This window comes from Orycteropus afer, unplaced genomic scaffold (genome assembly GCF_000298275.1).
Source record: "Orycteropus afer afer isolate SDZICR_OR568_19922 unplaced genomic scaffold, OryAfe1.0 scaffold00046, whole genome shotgun sequence".
Taxonomy (NCBI): Eukaryota; Metazoa; Chordata; class Mammalia; order Tubulidentata; family Orycteropodidae; genus Orycteropus; species Orycteropus afer.
The window spans coordinates 11,750,733-11,769,048 of record NW_006921633.1 but is presented as its reverse complement, the minus strand read 5'-3'; the positions used below and the strand labels follow the sequence as shown (position 1 = coordinate 11,769,048).

General features: G+C 39.6%; 1 protein-coding gene across 1 annotated transcript in view; it reads right to left on the bottom strand.

Moving 5' to 3' along the window:
• PAPOLG (poly(A) polymerase gamma) overlaps nucleotides 1-10,884 on the bottom strand; it is a 41,379-nt gene extending 30,495 nt beyond the window's left edge. Inside the window, exons 1-3 of the mRNA XM_007938022.2 lie at nucleotides 10,868-10,884; nucleotides 7,326-7,487; nucleotides 5,892-5,958 (exon numbers count right to left, since the gene is read on the bottom strand). Coding sequence (XP_007936213.1) covers nucleotides 5,892-5,958; nucleotides 7,326-7,487; nucleotides 10,868-10,884 — 246 coding nt within the window. The remainder of the gene's footprint in view (nucleotides 1-5,891; nucleotides 5,959-7,325; nucleotides 7,488-10,867) is intronic.
• Between the last annotated feature and the right edge of the window lie 7,432 nt (nucleotides 10,885-18,316).

The window sequence follows — 18,316 nt, the reverse complement described above, 5'->3', positions numbered from 1 at the left end:
TTCCGAGGAGTGGCTGGTGGGTTTGAACCGCCAGCCGTCTGGTTAGTTGGCAAGTGTCTTAGCCACTATGCTACCAGAGCTCCCAACACTATTTACAATAGCTAAAAGATGGAGTGGCTGGTGGGTTTGAACTGCCAGCCTTCTGGTGAGCAGTCAAGTTAAGTGCCTTAGGCATTATGCTACTAGAGCTCACTCTCAGTAGTCATCAAGAAACTCTTAACTACCAAACCAGATATGCTTTCAGCTCTCCACAGCATGACATTCTTAAGCAACCCCATCTCATCTTTAGTTTTTGTGACAGATGTGCTTAATTTCCACAACCTTTCTCCTGTATAAATTCGTAGTCACCCCAAAACCAAAAAACCAAACTCACTGCTGTTGAGTCTGTTTGACTCATAGCGACCCCTCGAGTTTCCGAAGCGGTATCTCTACAGAAGTAGATTGCCAAATCTTCCTTCTGAGGAGTGGCCGGGGGTTTGAACCACCAGCCTTCTGGTTAGTAGTCAAATGTCTTAGGCACTACACCACCAGAGCTCCCCCAAGTGGGGCCATTCTTGCTGTAATCTCCTTATGAGAGCTAATCTATCAACTTTAATATAATTTTGATCGTACCATAATTATAATGCTACTTTTCAACCTCTCTCCAGAGTCAATTCTAACTGCCCATCAGATATTTTTGTTCAAAAACCCTGATCCATTTCAATATCAAGGCCTGAAACAAGTGAAAAGGTCTTGCTAAAAAACCAGGCATCTTTCCTTCCCTTTTTCTGTTTCTCATTTTTCTTATTGCCCAGACTTATAATCATTATTATTCTTCCTGAGTTATCAATTTTTAGTTTATATCCCTTACATTTGTCTCCTTCTTTCTATTCAACTACTGCTTCCCTTATTCTAGACTAAGCGTCTCCTAAGCTGACTCCTTGCCTAAATTTTTCTTTTCTCATGATCTATTTTGTATAAAACTCACTGGCTCATGTTCTTCAATTACCCTATCACATAATTCTTCTGCTTAAAACTTGATAATACCTTTTTCTCTGACTACAGATGAAGAGCTTTGGGTCTGCTATTGAAGAGCTCCACAATATGATCCTATGGATCATTCTTGCCTTCTGAATCTCCTCCTGCCAACACCATATGTCATTCAGTCTCTCTGCCACTGCACTTGCCATTGCCTCTGCCTGGAATGCCTGCCTCTCTTCTCTGGGTATCCCAAGACCTATTTTTCAAGGTTCACTCTAAACTCTATCTCTTGACCAAAAAACCAACCAAACTCACCACCACTGAGTTGGATCCAATCCACAGCAACCCCCCCTTGGGTTTCCGAGGCAGTATCTCTACAGAAGTAGATTGCCCAACCTTCCTTCCAAGTGGCTGGTGGGTCAGTCTTATGGTTAGTAGTCAGATGCCTCAGGTACTATGCTACCAGAGCTCCCTTTATCTCTTAGAAGCCTTCACTAATCATTCATACTCCTTAACAAGCTCTTCTTCCCTATGTGCTCCTCTACCATTATAGTAAGTCTCTGGGCTGTGAATGTCCCACTTACAGACAACTACTACTAGTCCTTTAATGTTAAGTAAATTTGCCCTCACTTTGAAGCAACTGAACCAATCTCGAAAAAAACAAAACAAAAAACCCAAACCCATTGCTACTCCATTCCAACTCAGAGATCCTATAGGACAGAGAAGAACTGCCCCATAAGGTTCCCAAGGCTATACATCTTTGTGGGTTTTTTACATTTAAAAAATTATTTTCGAATAAATTTAGATTTATAGAAAAGTCACAAAGATATTAGAGAGTTCCAGTGTATCCCTCACCTAGCTTCCCTGCATGTTACCATCTGACATAACCCTGGTGTAAATGTCAAGACTTAAATGCTGTGTGCTAATGAGTAGATCCCAATTCACACTGACCCTACATGACAGAGCAGAACTGCCCCCTTAGGGTTTCCTAGGCTGTCTTCTTTACACCAGGGCTCTATTAACTAAATGATGGAATTTATGCAGATGTCATGTTTTTCCATGAACACCCTTTTTTTTCTGTCCTAGAATCTAACGCAGGATCACGTGCTGCGCTGTTTTGCACATTCTTAACATAAAGCAGTTTTGTCAGAGGAGCCTGAGTAGACATGATAACTAACATCCATGGGATCTTAGATGAGGTCCTGGGACAGATAAAGGACACTGGGAAAAAAAATGGAGAAAATGACTAAAGTATGATCTTTTAAAAATGACTGTTCTTCATTAATTGTGACAAGGAGCCCTAGTGGTGCAACAGTTAAGCGGCTAGCTGCCAACCAAAAGGTCGGTGGTTCAAACCCACCAAATGGCTCTGCAGGAGAAAGATCACAGCCTAGAAAACCCCATGGAGCAGTTCTACTCTGCCACATGGGGTCTCTGTGAATAGAAATTGACTCAAAATTGTCACTAACAAGCTATTTACGGGCTATGTTATCTTGGGCAGGTTGATCTTTCTGGGTCTGTTTCCTCATCTGTACAATGAAGAAAATATTAATATATTTACCTCTTAAGGTTGCTGGTTGTTACATACAAAGGCTCAATAAATGTTAGCTGTTATCACCACTTATCTGGAGACCAAAAGGAATCCCAGAAAGTTCCAGAAGCCATACTGGCAAAAGCCCAAAGCAGTACTATCTTGCTAACCTGACTACCTCCACATTTGTGTTTATTTGTGTATTTAGAAGGTGGGAACATATTACAAGGGACAAAACTGCAAGACAGGGACATAATGAGCGTCAGGGTCTCCCAGGAGCTGCAGCGCACACCTAGCTGGAGCTGGGCCTCTGACTCAACATACCCTGCACCATTGAAAATAAAGATGTGGGATGCAGGACATGAGCATCCCACCTTGCAATTTATGAACCTGGGTCACAGTTGGTGGGCTAGGTGGCCCAGGGTACGGAAGTCGGCTCTAGTCCTGTCACCCTGACCAGCATCCTTTTTAAGGCTATAAATCTTATGGAAGCAGACTGCCTCATCTCTCCCCCGCAGTCACTGGTGGGTTCGAACCACAGACCTTTTGATTAACAGCCAAGCGCTTTAACCACCAAGCCAACCAATCACTACTTGTGATAAATTCTTCATCACAATCACCTTCACTTGCTGCATATGAAGCTTTTAAATCAATGAAAAGGCTTCCAGCCTTTTCTTGCACTAAAATAAGACTAAATAAGAACCATAAGCACCTACTGCAACTAACTTATAAATTCAACTTAAAGACACACTTAGGAACAGATCTTGTTTGTAACCTGGAGACTGCCTGTATCATTCTTAAACTCTTTTATACTACAGCTATTGTTGACATTTCTTTCCCTCCATATAAGTCTCATGTCTTCAACTTTATTTAAATGCCTGGAGGGTGAGAGAACTATGTTTCTTACTTCTCTGCATTTTTCCATAATGTCCTATGCAAGTTACAAACAATAATACCTGCTAATTGTCTTGAATAGAAATGTAAGTATAACAGGATGTTTTATCTGTTACTTCACTTGTTTAATGGTTATTAATGTTTTAAGAATAAAAAAGTAATTTTATAGCTAGGTGGGAGTCTGTGGCATTTGACTGCTAACCAGAAGGCTGGGGTTCAAACCTACCAGCCACTCCTCGGAAGGAAGATGAGGCAATCTACTTCCGTAGAGATACTGCCTCAGAAACCCAAGGAGGGGTTGCTATGAGTCGGACTGACTCGACGTCAGTGCTTTGGTTTGTTAACTTCAAACAGAGAGATCGAGAAGCCAGGACCTTAAAAACTTTTGGTTTGCTCTTTCTACTTTGAAAAGCATGACTCTTGAATCATTTATGAGAAACAATATGTTGAATCACAGGGTAAACTATTTTCAGCACAAACTAAAATAATTTCATTTGGAGTTCTAGATTGTTTAAACATCTAAACTGTGTGTAGAATATTTCAAATGATATTGATATAACTAAAATCCTTCAACTACAGTACAACCTGCAAAAGTCAGAACCTGCATAAGGCAGAAACTTGTCAGAGGGGGAAAACTCAAATATGTTCCTCTAAAAGGAGATACAGAAAAGTGATAAAACTGTACCCTGACAAAGGTGGGAAACTTGCAAACCCAGAAGAACAAGGCAGTGCCATTGAGTCCTGGTCCTCACAGGTTTCACTATATTTTCCAAACGGAAATATGCGTAAGTGAAAGGGAATTCTAATTGATATGGTCAGAAAATGACCTATCACCTAATCCACTAAAAAGAAAACCAAACTCACTGCTGTCCAGTCAATTCAGACTCATAGTGACTTTAAAATCACCTTTTTAATTACTCACAACCAACATCACTTCATTGCTCAAGATTCAGCCTTGTCCAACAATCTCAACCATCAATAACCTTATTGAGAACTCAGAAATGGGCAGAAAGCCTTTTACCTACTAAAGTAAATAACATAACAACCATGTATTCAAGGTCAATGACTCCAGTCTTAGGATAGTCCACCATAACCTTATTCAGAGTTCATTATTTAAAAGAAACAATTCTAAATACGTAACACACATACAGAATGGAATAATAAAAACTGTAAAAGAAAGAATTTTAACATGATTAGCTTTTAACTTTATGCAAAGGGGCTCTCGTGGAGTAGTGGTTAAAGCACTCAGCTGCTAACCAAAAAGGCTGGCCATTTGAACCCCCCATGGGAGAAAGATGAGGCAGCCTGCTTCCATAAAGATTTATAGCTTTAGAAACCCTAAGGGGCACTTCTACTCTGTCCCACAAGTTCACTATGAGTTGGAAGCAACTTGATATCGGTGGGTTTGGTTTGGTTTGGAAACTCACGCAGATTAAAAGGGGAGGAACTGTTACAGACAGACACACTGACAGTGTCATATGACACGCTAACTTCCAACTATCTGCAGTTAAGAAAGATGAGAAAACTGTCAAAAAAAAAACTTCAAATAAAATAGTTTGGGCTATTGTGAGAAAAACAAATGCCTATTAGTGAAAAAGTAAACAATATCACTCAATTGAAAAAGCTCTATCTCACTCAAGTACAGATAGTAAAACAATATGCATAAGTGATGGTTCTGAGACAACAATGAAAATTCAATTACATTCAAAATACTCTTAAGAGTGCAGAAAAAATGTAACCAACTTTAGAAGAAAAATAATTACGCTACCAGAGGAAAGAGTTGTGTAAGTCAGGGTTTACAAGCTTCTGTCTCAAGGGCTAGGCTGAAGCACACATAAGAAACATCAAAATTGATCAACAGCAGTCTGCTTTGTCAGAAAGAAACAGGGAAGAGGGGGCAGCATGAGACACTGAAGGCCAATCCCACCAAGGAACTCTGGTGGTATAGTGATTAAGGCATTTGGCTGCTAACCAAATGGTCTGTGGTTCAAACCCACCAGCCGCTATATGGAAGAAAGATGGGGCAATCTGCTTCCATAAAGATTTACAGCCTTAGAAAAACAATGTGGAATTGACTAAATGGCAGTGAGTTTGGTTCTTTTTGTGTCAGAATAAAGAGGGAGTGGGAGCTAGGGTAGGGAATGAGGAACTGGAGGCCAATCTCATTCAAGACTCTTCCCGCCTTGCACAAAAATGTGTCCAATGTTACTAGATCCGGTAATTCGTAAGAAATTTGAAATCTGGCTTTTTAAGTAAAAATTAACTGTTACTTAACTTTGGGCCCAATACACACGGCTCAAATAAGACACATGCGGATTTGCAGTTAAACATTAGTTACTTCTGGATTAAATCCTCATCTATTTGGAAAGTCAACTGTCTAGAATAATTTATCCCAAAATATATCGGAGAGCCAAGTTTTTATATATATCAGATTATTCTCAAGTGCTCCATCTTATTACCAGGATATAAGGAACCTACTAATTCCATGTAGTTATTAATGTCTTACCTTACTCTCACTGACATCAGAAATCCATTCTTTTACTAAATTGTTCAATTTACCAAGAACCACCAGCCTATAACAATTTCAAAAAAAAAAAAAAAAAACAACTTTAGATTAAAAGTAAAAACTGTATTGGGGGGGAGACATCAAACATATATGTAGTCCTTGTGTTGGTCCCAGGGTCAAAGCATATTGTACACGTGGCTAATGCTATCATTTTTGTCAATACGTGACATATAAGAGTGCCAAAGAGATGATAAGTATGATGATTGTATGCTGGAGTCTTTGCGTTATCTTCAAAACTCAAAAAGCCTATTAAAAACCATAAAATTATCTTCAATGAGGCCGTACAGGCCAGTTGAATGGTCAAACATTCTTGGCCTTACTATGGAATTAAATCAGTTCAGCATGGTAATGGAAGTTAGCATTCTCTCATTGTCAGTCATAGGTCTTTAGATAATTACAATGAGTAAATTAATCATCACCTAATTTTTAATAAAGCAGTTTGATACTAAAACAAAAACTTGAAGCCAGTGGCATATCCAAATCCACATTTAAAAACAAAACAAAAAATAACTTGTTCAGGCATCTCAAAGATAACTTATCCAATACTGAACTCCTGATTTGTCCAAACTTTTTACCTCAGTCTTCCCCAGGCAATGGAACTCCATACTTGGAGGAGCTCAGAATGAAACCCTTGACACCTCTGTCTGTCTCTCAAATCCTAGTCATTAAACTCTAGCAACTCTATTTTAAAATATATCCACAATTCTACTAATCACCTCCACTGCTATCCCCCTTCTCCAGCCACCATCATTTATTCCCTGGGTTATTATAATAAACTCCTAACTGGTCTCCCTGTTTCTGCCCCTGCACTCCTCTTTGGACTATTCTTAACTCAGCAGCCCGAGTGACTCTAACAATGCCTTACAAGGTTCTATGTGATCTTGCCTTCCAAGCCCCTTCTCCCTTCACTTTCTTAAAGCCCATGACCCCCTTCCCCCTCCTCCCACATACACTCTGTTCCACACACTCAGGCTACCTTGCTATGTATTCCTCAAACATACCAGGTATATACCCACCTCAAGCCCTATGCCCAGACTGCTCTTCCTTCAAATACCCACATGGCTCTCTCTCTAACCTTCAAATCTCCCCGCAAATATCATCTACTCAGAGGCCTTCCTTTGACAACTCCCATCCCAGCTTTATTTTTCTCCACAGCAGTTATCACCTTATAACATTCTATTTATTTTACTTATTGTTAGTCTTCTTTCCCAACCCCAAACTAAAAGCAAGCTCCATAACAGACAAAATTTTTTTTTGGTCACTTCTCTATCCCTAGCAGAAAACAGGGCAGATACATAGTAGGTACTCAATGTTTGTAGAATTAATGATTAAATAATGTATTGTTAAAATATTTTATAGTTTTAAATAACATACCTATGGTTCAATTCTTCCTCATCTTCAAATACTCCAAATGGTTTCATGGCATCAATTAATTTCTGCGTATAAATATGATCAATTTCTTTAGGACATGCCAAACTAATTGGAGAGGTGATTCCATAATGCTTTTGTTGGCGCTGGCTGTCCAGCACAGTGTTCCTGTGTAAGAAAAACAAAAATACCAGAAAATTTTAAGAAGTATCATATGATACTGATACACTGAATCCCTGATTCTACTGCATGCTAATTCAGCTACCTTAAAAAGTTTACTCAGAACTATTAGGTGATGGCACTTAAAAGGAAAAATGGGGTATTTTCTGTTTGTTTATGAAGGGCTATTCATACTGACTCCAGCTTTCATGGTTAAGATGCCTTTTCAAGCCAAAAGCAGCATGTGCTGGCATCAGGACAACAGTGTACCACCACCACTCAGCTCAAATCCAAAGAGCACTACACCCTGCAGACCTAAGTACCATCTAGACTCTAGAATCTTTGAAAAGCAGTCCACAGCTTGAGAGAAAGCTCCAAGTAAAAAGAATGGTTATGTTTTTCCCCTACCTGGAAAGAAACAAAAACATCCCATTAAAAGGTCTTTGTCAAATATTCTGGCTTTAAAAAAAAAAAAAAAAAAAATCACAACTAGATTTGACCTTGATTTAACATCCTTTGGTTGAACAGTTTATAGTTCAAACATTTTGAGCTAATCTAGTTAATTGTTCTCATTAGAACCAGGCCATATGTAAAATTTCCCACTGAATAATTATCAAATTCTTTGCACTAAATGACAGCCTTCTATAGGATACAAACCACTTACCAAAGGCCTTAGCCATCAGGAAATTATTGTCTTGAACAAAGTGCAACAGAATTTCCGAGACTCTGCACATTCACAGATCAGTAATTTCAAAATACATTTTGGGAGGACCAACATGGGTTGATAAAATGTTTTATTTTGCTAAAAAAGGAAAGTGAAACAAATGTACAAACTAACCAACCAACCCTACAACTTAGCTTCAGAATTCATACATATAGGGAAATTAATACCAACAGTAAAAAATGAAATATAATCTCAAAATAAAGAACAATCTTTTAAATTGAATACATTAACCTTGCAAGCAATAATAGGATTGTTTTTGCATTTAACTGGTCCAAACATTAGCTTATCACTAAGTCCACTCCCTGAGGCATACTCTTTGGCTAAAGATCTCATTAGGGAAGGAGGAATAATGTAACATAAGATAAAAGAGCCTATATGCTGCCTTCCAAAATGATTCAAGGACTGGAAGAAACAAAAGTCAAACATCAAAAAGAAAGACTCTGTCTCTAGCATTTACTTTATTATAGAACAAACCCTTAACTTCAAGTTGTAACTTCTTTTCAAAAAGACTTGGCTTTTTACCTCTAAGGGAGCTGCAAAGGTATTTTGATATTGTGTGTGTTTGAGTATGGTACCAAACCATATCAAAGTCATTGCCGTTTTAACTCATAGCAACCCCTCCTTGGGTTTCTGAAGCAGTATCACTAGATTGCCTAGTCTTCCTTCTGAGGAGTGGCTGGTGGGTTTGAACTGACAGCCTTCTAGTTAGCAGTCAAAAGCCTTAGGCACTACGCCACCAGTGGGTGGAAAACCTGATTCTTTATATGTGATCATTCATTTATTCTCAATAACCCTATGAGATATTATTTTACAGATAAGTACCTGATGTTCAAATAGGTAGGAAGAGGCAGAACCAGAATCTGTACTCCAAAATGCAAGCTCTTTCCACCACTCTATTCTCCTTCCATGTTGTTGTTGTTATGTGCTGTCGGGCAGCCCCGCCTCATACCGACCCCTCCTTGGGTTTCTGAGGCAGTATCACTACAGAAGTAGGATTGCCCAACCTTCCTTCTGAGGAGTGGCCTTCCATAACTAGTTCAATTCCGACAGTAACTGATCCTGGATCTCACTTTCTTATCTGTATGTTGAAAAAGTTGGCTATCTAGATCCCTAAACCCAAAAACCAAGCCCACTGCCAGAGATTCAGACTCATAGCTACTCTGTAGGAGAGAGCAGAACAGAACTGCCCCATAGGGTTTCCAAGGCTGTTAATCTTTAGGGAAGCTGACTGCCACATCCCTCCCCACCTCTCCAGCTGCTAGTGTATTTGAACCATGGACCTTTCAATTTGCAGCAAAGTACTTTAAACACTGCACCACCACAGCTCCTATCTGACCCTAAAATTCCGAGTGTAGGGTGTGAACCTCCCTCAGCTAGGCATTAAAAAAAAAAAGAAGTAAATAACAGAACCTCACATTCCCTTCAACACTTGACTGCACTTACAGGTAAAAACATTTTGGAGAAATTCTAGCATGTGTATACATGTGTACAAGGAGACATGTATAAGAACGTTCATGGAAACACTGTAACATTAAAAACTTAGAAATAACCTTAAATATTCAGAAAAGGACTAAAGTAGGGTGTGTGCCTATAATGGAATAGAATAAATGAATATGAATTAGAACTACAGGCATTAACATGGACAATGCTCAAAGATATCCTGATGCTTTTACGAAGATGGAGAATGACAAGCATGGTACCAGTACATAAAGTTTAAAAACAAGTAAAACAATGCCAAAGTTATCGACAGGGTATATGCATATATAGCTACAAATGAGAAGACATGCAGCAATAACAAACACTAAATTCAGGATCATGGGGGCCCCTGTAGAGAGAGATGAATGGGACCAAAGGAGAGAGGAGAGACTTTCAGATGTATTTGGAATGCTTGATTTTTAAAAAAATGAAATGCATATATATGTATACACACACACACACACACACACACACTACATGATGCTGTTTTGCAAGTGATGGGTGGTGGCTATAGGAATGATGCTTACGCTATTTTTTGCACTTTTCTGTAAGCTTTAATATTTTCTAACAAAGTGTAAGAAACTACATATCTCGCCAAGCATGGGAACTGTTTCTCATTAATCAAAGTGTGAGCAGAAGATAGTATAGGTTGGTTGATATTATAGAGGAGGTGAGCAGGAGGGATGGGGGTAGGGAGATGGCAAAAAGACCATAGCTTTTATCAAAGAGAAGCCCATGGGCTGGGATATGTCGGTCATTCACTCCTTTAGACCTGGAGACACAGACAGTCGGTTGGGAAGGAAGGAGGGAGAGGTAGGGGGATGGTATTTGCGCCAATGCAGACAGGAGCAGAGACCGGTTCAGACAGTGCTGGGTGCTGAGAGCCAGAGAGTCACGGACAATTTCTCCCCTACGACACACGCGCCTGTCTCCCTCAGCATCCTCGTCTGGGGGCGTCCTCGGAGGCAGGACAGCTGAGGGCAGACCCAAGTCCGTGCAGGGGTGGCCAGGTGAGCTGCCGGATGAGTGTAGGGGAGGTGCCCTTGTCGACCAGTTGGAAGCGGGGAAGATCAGCAGGGCGAGCTCCATACAGGGCGCGAGAGGCAGGGAACGGAAACGGGGCCTCTGGCCAACTACCCCAGCCCACCCTCGGTCGCCTCACCCCCAACCGCCACCCCCCGCCACTTACGCAGACATCTCTTTCATCGCTTCCTGCGTCTCCACCTCCGGCGAGAGTATCTCGCTCTAGAGTCCTGCCTTGCTCCTTCCTTCTCTCCCTGTCCACTTTCCTCTGCTCGCTTGCAGCTCGCTTGCTCCCTCACTTTTTCACTTACTACGGCCGAGGCATCCAACCGAATAGTGAAAACACCCCAAAACCGGCTCTATTTATGACAATACAGCACGGCCGACGCCAATATGGCGCCGCTTCCCAGCCTGCCTCTCTCCCGCTGAGGCTCCGCCCCGCCCCGCCCCGCCCCCTTTTCATTTGAATCTGGAGAGGCACGGGTGACCGCGCCCACAGAGGTGTGGGTTCTAGCTGCAACCGATCCAAAAAGCGCTTGGTCTGCTTCTTTATCAGTAGTTGTGTAAATCCACTACTACTTGGAAGGTAATTTGATAATATGTTTTTCTTGTTTCCCTATTGAGAGCATACATACATCAGATATTTAAAAAAGTATCACAGCCTTGCCTAGCAAATACTTTTTTAACTCTTCCATTGTCCCACATCGTTAATTCAGTGAGTCATAGTCACACACCTATATGTAAAGCAATCAATCCACCCATTAAGGAGGTTTTTTCGAGAGAGGGTCATATCCAGGAACGTGACTTTTACAGTTATCCTAGGGAAAAGCAAGCTTATAAATTGAAAGCTAACGTTCACTTTACCTTTAAATAGCACTCCTTGATCCAAGGCATTCTGGCAATCAGCCGAGTGAGGTTGAATGTGATCGTTAGTAGTTTGCAGTAGGAGGCTCTAGTACACAAGGCTGGGTCAAAATCTTATATTTCCAGTTAGTGGATATCACGAAAATGTGAGTGTGAGGATAAAAACGGGAAAATAATGGCGAAATAAAAAAATGTTACAAAATAAAAATAATTTGAAATAATTATTAATTGTAAGTCAAAAGATGTCAAGAAGCTGCTTCATTTTGGAATGTGACACAGTCACAGTAAATAGAAAAAATTACTTACCAAGTTGTTCATTCAGTAATTCAAACATATTTGAGAATCTGATATGTGTCAGGCACTGTTACCAAAAAAACAAACTCAGTGCTGTTGAGTGTGATTCGGCTCCTAGTGACCCCTCCTTGGGTTTCCGAGGTGGTATCACTACGGAAGTAGATTACCCAACCTTCCTTCCCAGGAGTGCCTGTTGGGTTTGAACAGCCAGCCAGGCACTGTTAGGACCAGTGATTTCATGGGGCATAAACCAAATGTATTCTCTGACCTTATGAATTTCAGAGGTTAGTGGAGAGACTATCAAATATAAGTGATATCCTTCACCTACTATGTGTCAGGAAGTGTGCAAGGCACTGAGGATACTTAATTCCCACCCTCAAGAGATCACAGTCTAGTGAAGAATAGACGTTCCGTTGTTAGCTGCAGTCCAGCCCATTCTGACTGATGCCGACCCTATGTGCGCAGACTAGAATAGTCCATAGGGTTTTCAAAGGTGTGACCTTTCGGAAGCAGATCGCCAGGCATGTCTGCTGATGCACTTCTGGGTTGGTTTCAACCACCAACCTGGAGAAGAGACATTGCATAGACCTTTAGGATACAGTATGGGCTATGATACAGACAGCTCAGGGTATTATGGGTGGTCAGAAGAAGGCTATCTAAATTTGAGGGGAGGGCCTTAATTGTGACTTCCTAGGAGAGGATGCTGCCTAAGTTAGCAAGACTTAGGTGCCAGAGGTGGCTAGAAGCCAAAACCTATTCCAGACAGTATAGAATAGTAGCTAGCAAAGGCTTGGAGGAGAGATAGACCCGAACTTGAATTCTAGTTATGTTGGTTAATAGTTCTGGGTCCTTGGGATGAAGAACCTTAAAAAGGCTTTTTCCTCATCTGTAAAATGAGGTCGATTGTAGGATTGTAGAAGAATTAAATAAGAAAGGTATAAATATCCAATATGTATCTTAGTTCAAAAATCCAAATAAGCAAAAAAAAAAAAAATCACTTCACCTCCCAAAACTTAATTTAGCTTTTGACTGAGTCCCTCATTCATCTGAGCTGGTAAACAAGACAATTTTGATTTTCCTGGGTACACTACTCCCCCAATTCTTGGGAAGGCAGAGTCTGTTTATCTGATTCTCTGCTGCCTTCTAGCCATGCCTGGGGTTCAGGCCTTTGGTCCTCTCTGCTCAGCACCAAGTGCTTAGTTCTCTTCTCCTTCCCTGTTATTTTCCACAACCTAGGGAATATTGTCAGACTAGCAGACAGAAAGCCTCCTTCCCTTGAGGTTTCTAACCAGTATGTCTATTGCTAGTCTTTTCAGGGCTTAGCTTTGTTTCAAACATAAAACCCAGGAAAACTTCAGGCTAATTCTGCTTTCTGCATAGTGTAGAACAATTAGCACAGTGCCAGGCAGAAAAGACCTCAATAAAATTAATTGATTTATTTTAATTGCCAGAACTGGTATCTTTGACCATTTTCTTTGTATTTAAAAAAGTATTTTCTCTTTACTTCCTCTGTTTTTCTTATTTTAACTATATAGAATGCTGGGAGCTCTGGTAGCATAGTGGCTAAGACACTTGCCTGCTAACCAGACGGCTGGCGGTTCAAACCCACCAGCCACTCCTTGGAAGGAAGGTTGGGCAATCCTACTTCCGTAGTGATACTGCCTCGGAAACCCAAGGAGGGGTCACTATGAGTCGGGGCCGACTCGACGGAACATAACAACAACAACAATATATAGAATGCTTGGTTTGCTATTGTCTGTGGCAGTAATTTGGGTGGGAGGTAAACTCTAAAATCTTAAAGATTTTTCTTTGAAAGACAGCCTTAAGCCTATATTTATCCAATTAATAAACTCTATATCAGAACAATACTTTTTATTCATTCCTTGGATTAAAAAATATGATTCAAAACAAAACTTTGCCATTGAGTTGATTCTGACTCATAGTGACCCCCATTGAGTTTCCAAGGCTGTAAATCTTTACAGAAGTAGATTGCCTCAGCTTCCTCCCACAGCTGGTGGATTTGAACTGCCAACCTTCATGGTTAGCAGCCAAATGATGGATTTGAACTGCCAGCCTTCATGGTTAGCAGCCAAATGACTCGCCCACTATACCACCACAGCTCACTATAATAGGTTGTCATTATTTTGATTAACTTCCCATTTTCCTGTATTTGTTAATCTACCTGGGATACTGTTTCAATATGGACACTTTCTTTCAAGGAAGAATAGAATAAATTTGTGTGTGTGTGTGTGTGTGTGCAGTACACATTGTAGTTGTATTGTTTAAGCAAAAAATTTTCAAATTGCAAAAGTAACCTATGCTTACGAAAAAAGGTGGAAGTCAGCCCCTTCCATCCATCTCCCACTCCACTATCATTCTCCAAGGGAACCGTTATCTTTCCAGAATGTTTTCAATATACCCAAACCACAGATAAACATGTACCGGCAATTTTGTTTCATATAGTTTTTTAATTTTGAAAAAAAAAAAAGAGATTATAGTATACATCTTGTTTTGTGCCTTTTCTTTTCTTGTAACTCAAAATCATGGGCATCTTTTCACATCAGTAATAACATACTTGCTTTGTTCTTTTTAATAGTAATATTGTATTCTTTGTAATAGACAAAGTATATATTGTCGTCATATATTTACCCATTTCTGTATTGTCTCAAATTTGTTTATATTTTAAATAATACTATAACAAACATCCTTCTACACACATCTTTCAGATGCAATTACTGTGTCAAAATCCAGTGGCATCAAGTCGATTCCTACTCATAGTGACCCTTTAGGACAGAGTAGAACCACCGCATAGGGTTTCCAAGGCTATAAATCTTTACAGAAGCAGACTGCCTCATCTGCTTCAGAGCAGCTGGTGGGTTCGAACCATTGACATCTTGGTTAGCAGCCAAATGTGTAACTGCTGCACCACCAAAGCTCCTCAGCTGTGTCAAAGGGTATGTATATTTTAAAATATAATCTCTATATTCCAAATTGTTCTCTAAGAATATTCTACTAATTGACACTTCAATCAACAGTATGGGATGGTCTGTTCTTCAAACCCTCAGAAATTCTGGATGTCATCAATATATTACATATTTGAAAATACATAAATGTATAGAAATTAGAGAGAATAGTATAATAAACATCTAGATTTAATTATCTCTAGGATTTTGCCATGTTTCACATATTTTTATTGAAGTCTAAAGTAAATACAGATATCAGGACATTTTATTTCTAAGTATTTTGATATGCATCTCTAAATAACATTTCCTGCATGACTACAATATGATAAACATACCCAAGTGTTCCCAATTTTTCCCAAAATGTCTTTGCACTGGGTTTGTTCATAATAGAATCCAATCAAGCACTATGTTTGCATTTGGTGGTTGTGTCTTGGACATCTCCGCTGTCTATTCCCCCTACCCCTAAGTTTTTATTTTTCCTGCGACATTGACTTGGAGCGACCAGGCTACTTGTTCCATACAATGTCCCAACTTCTATATTTTTTTGAGTACTTCCTTATGATATCATTTAACAATAACCTTTTATTTTCTGTAATTGGAGGTTGGATCTAAAGGCTTGGTTAGATTCAGGCTAAACATTTTGGCAAGAATACTTGATAGGATAGAAGGCACATGAGGATAATATGAGGTTGTCCTATTATCATTGCTATTAAGATTGATCACCAGGTTTAAGTGGTGACAGTCATTTGGAACAAGTGAATAATGTGTGAGGTGATAACTTTGGCACCAGATCAATATCCAGTGCCTCATCCACCTTTCACCTAATGCTTTCAGCATCCATTGATAATTCTTTGCTTATTTCCTTAAGGGTCAAAAGTTACGATTTTTTCTCAATTTTATCATTCTGTCTACATTTATAGCTGACAGTTTTCTAGAAAGAAGACTTTTCTCCATCTACTGGGACTATTTGGTTACCCTGTGATGCAGTTCCTACAACAAAGTAAAATAATTCTTTCCCTTTCAAGGTCAGAACTTGGTGTAATACCAGCCTCCACAGAAGTTTTTGTTCGTTGGCTTGCTTGTTTTGCTTCCTTTGCTTTTTTTTTCCCCCAATAGTGCATGGACTTGGGTTTTTATATTATCAGTGTGTTTCAATCCGTTACAATCATTATTCTTTTTATGCTAAAGTTTTCCTTACTTTGGCTGGTTCCTTTGTTAATCTTTTTTAAAAAATTTTTACTAATCTAAGAAGGAGCGCTGGTGACGTAGTGCTTAAGGCATTTGACTGCTAACCAAAAGGCTGGTGATTCAAACTCACCAGCCACTCCTCACAAGGAAGGTTGGACAATCTACTTCTGTAGTGATCCTGCCTCAGAAACCCACGGAGGGGATGCTGTGAGTTGGATCCAAATTGACAGCAGTGAGTGACTTAATTGATTAGAAGGAGCTCTAGTAGCACAGTTCCTAAGAAATCTGATTGCTAACCAGAAGGTTGTTGGTTCAAACCCACCAGCCACTCTACAGAAGCGAGACTGGGCAATCTACTTCCATAAAGATTTACCTCCTCGGAAACCCAATGGGGGTCGCTATGAGTTGGAATTGACTCCACAGCAGTGGGCTTTTTTTGATTTTTAATAGATTAGAAAGTGGTATATCTTTGTGGTTTTAACTTGCATTTCTTTGATCAGTGATCTTTCATATTTCATAAGCCATTTATATTTCTTATTCTATGGATTGCCTATTCATATCTTTTTGTCCATTTTCCTATTGGTATAACTCTATTTACAACAATTACCAAGACTTGTCCTGCTGAATGAACTGTTTTCTGAATGAACTGGCTCATCGCCAGTACCTTCCAGCTACAACTTCTGTATGTTTGAAATCTTTCTTTTGATTCATCTCCCACTCTAGAATGTCTTAAAATAGGCTATTTGAAAGGGGTATGTTTTCTAAATTCTGACATACTGTATTTTAAAGTGCCCATCTACTAAATGATAACATTTCCTTCAAAGCTTGATAGATGTTACTGTTATAATCTGATAACTCTTAGATGCTTACAAGATTCATATTTTTGAAGTTTAAAAATTCACCCCAATGAGATCTTTGAATGACAGTCTTCCTAAAATGTGTCTACAACAGAATAGTCTCAAATTCCTATCTGAGTTGTTTTTTTTTTTTTTAAGATTAGGTAAGTTCTTTTTTTCTGCTTTTAAAATGATTAATGTTTTGTTCCATCAATCTGTTCTCTCTCTCTCTCATTTGGAATTAGTGCAGGTAAACAGAATTGTAACATGAAAATTAAAATGTCCATGTAAGCAGTTCAGGAAAAAAGTATTACAAATTATTAAGATCTTTTAAAGATCTGATTGTCTCTTTGGTGTCTATAGGACAGGGACCTTATCTGTCTTGCTCACCAGTTCATCCTCAGAACTTATATATTTATTGGATGAATTTATTTTTTCAGTTGTATTTTCTCAATTCTCTTCATCTCATCATCTTTTCATTTTTTTTGCCCCAAAATTTGTAGAAGATCTCAAGTTTGCTTTCTTTCTCACTAACTTAATATTCTCATACCTCTAATATTATACAATTACTCCACTTAAATTTTATCAACTGTGTTTTCTCATAGTGCCTAAGGCACTTGACTGCTAACCAGAAGGCTGGTGGTTCAAACCCACCAGCCACTCCTCGGAAGGCAGGTTGGGCAATCTACTTTCATAGAGATACTGCCTCAGAAAGCCAAGGAGTGGTCACTATGAGTTGGGCCTGACTCGATGGCACACAACAACAACAAAAGAATATATAATGCCCAGGACATTCTTTAAGTAATCAAGAGCCTGTTGATGACATGAGTTTGCCCTTGAGAGCAACTCCAGTTCCAAGTATATGGATTTTCGTGGTTTATGCTTGTGAGGTGAGGCTCCCTGGGTCTTTAAGTATTTTCTTGTATTTGAAAACCTGCTTGCTTCATTTGAAGCCCCTTTATACTGTGTGCTTAGTTGTGTCAAACCAAGCAAGATAACCATCAACAGCTTTCCTGGGAGGCATCTTAACTACTTAAAGTTAAGGAACTCAGCAACCCCTCTTAACTGTTACCTCTCTCCACGCTTGGAAAGGCAGAAAAGTCTTTACGCCAATCTGAAAATTTTCCCCAGAACTCAAGGGATTAAGAAAGAAAGTCAGTGGACAGGCAGGTAGGTTCCCTGCTTCACTCCAAATTGAAGGTAGGATTGATTAGGGTATTCACCTGTTCCTGAAACAGGCCAGGTAATGGCTCCTGGCTGTGCGCCTTGGAAGCAGCCCACTAATCCCACAGTTCTCAAAGACTCACTTGCTTTGATCAACTCATTCCCTCTCAGCAGGCCAAAATGGTAGCCACGGGACACAAGTGCTTAGTTTACAATCTTGTTAACTTTGTTTTTTGTTTATCTTTAGCAGTTGGAGATTAATGAGTAAAAAGGGTGTTTAAATTTTCACCCAGTCTTCTAATCACT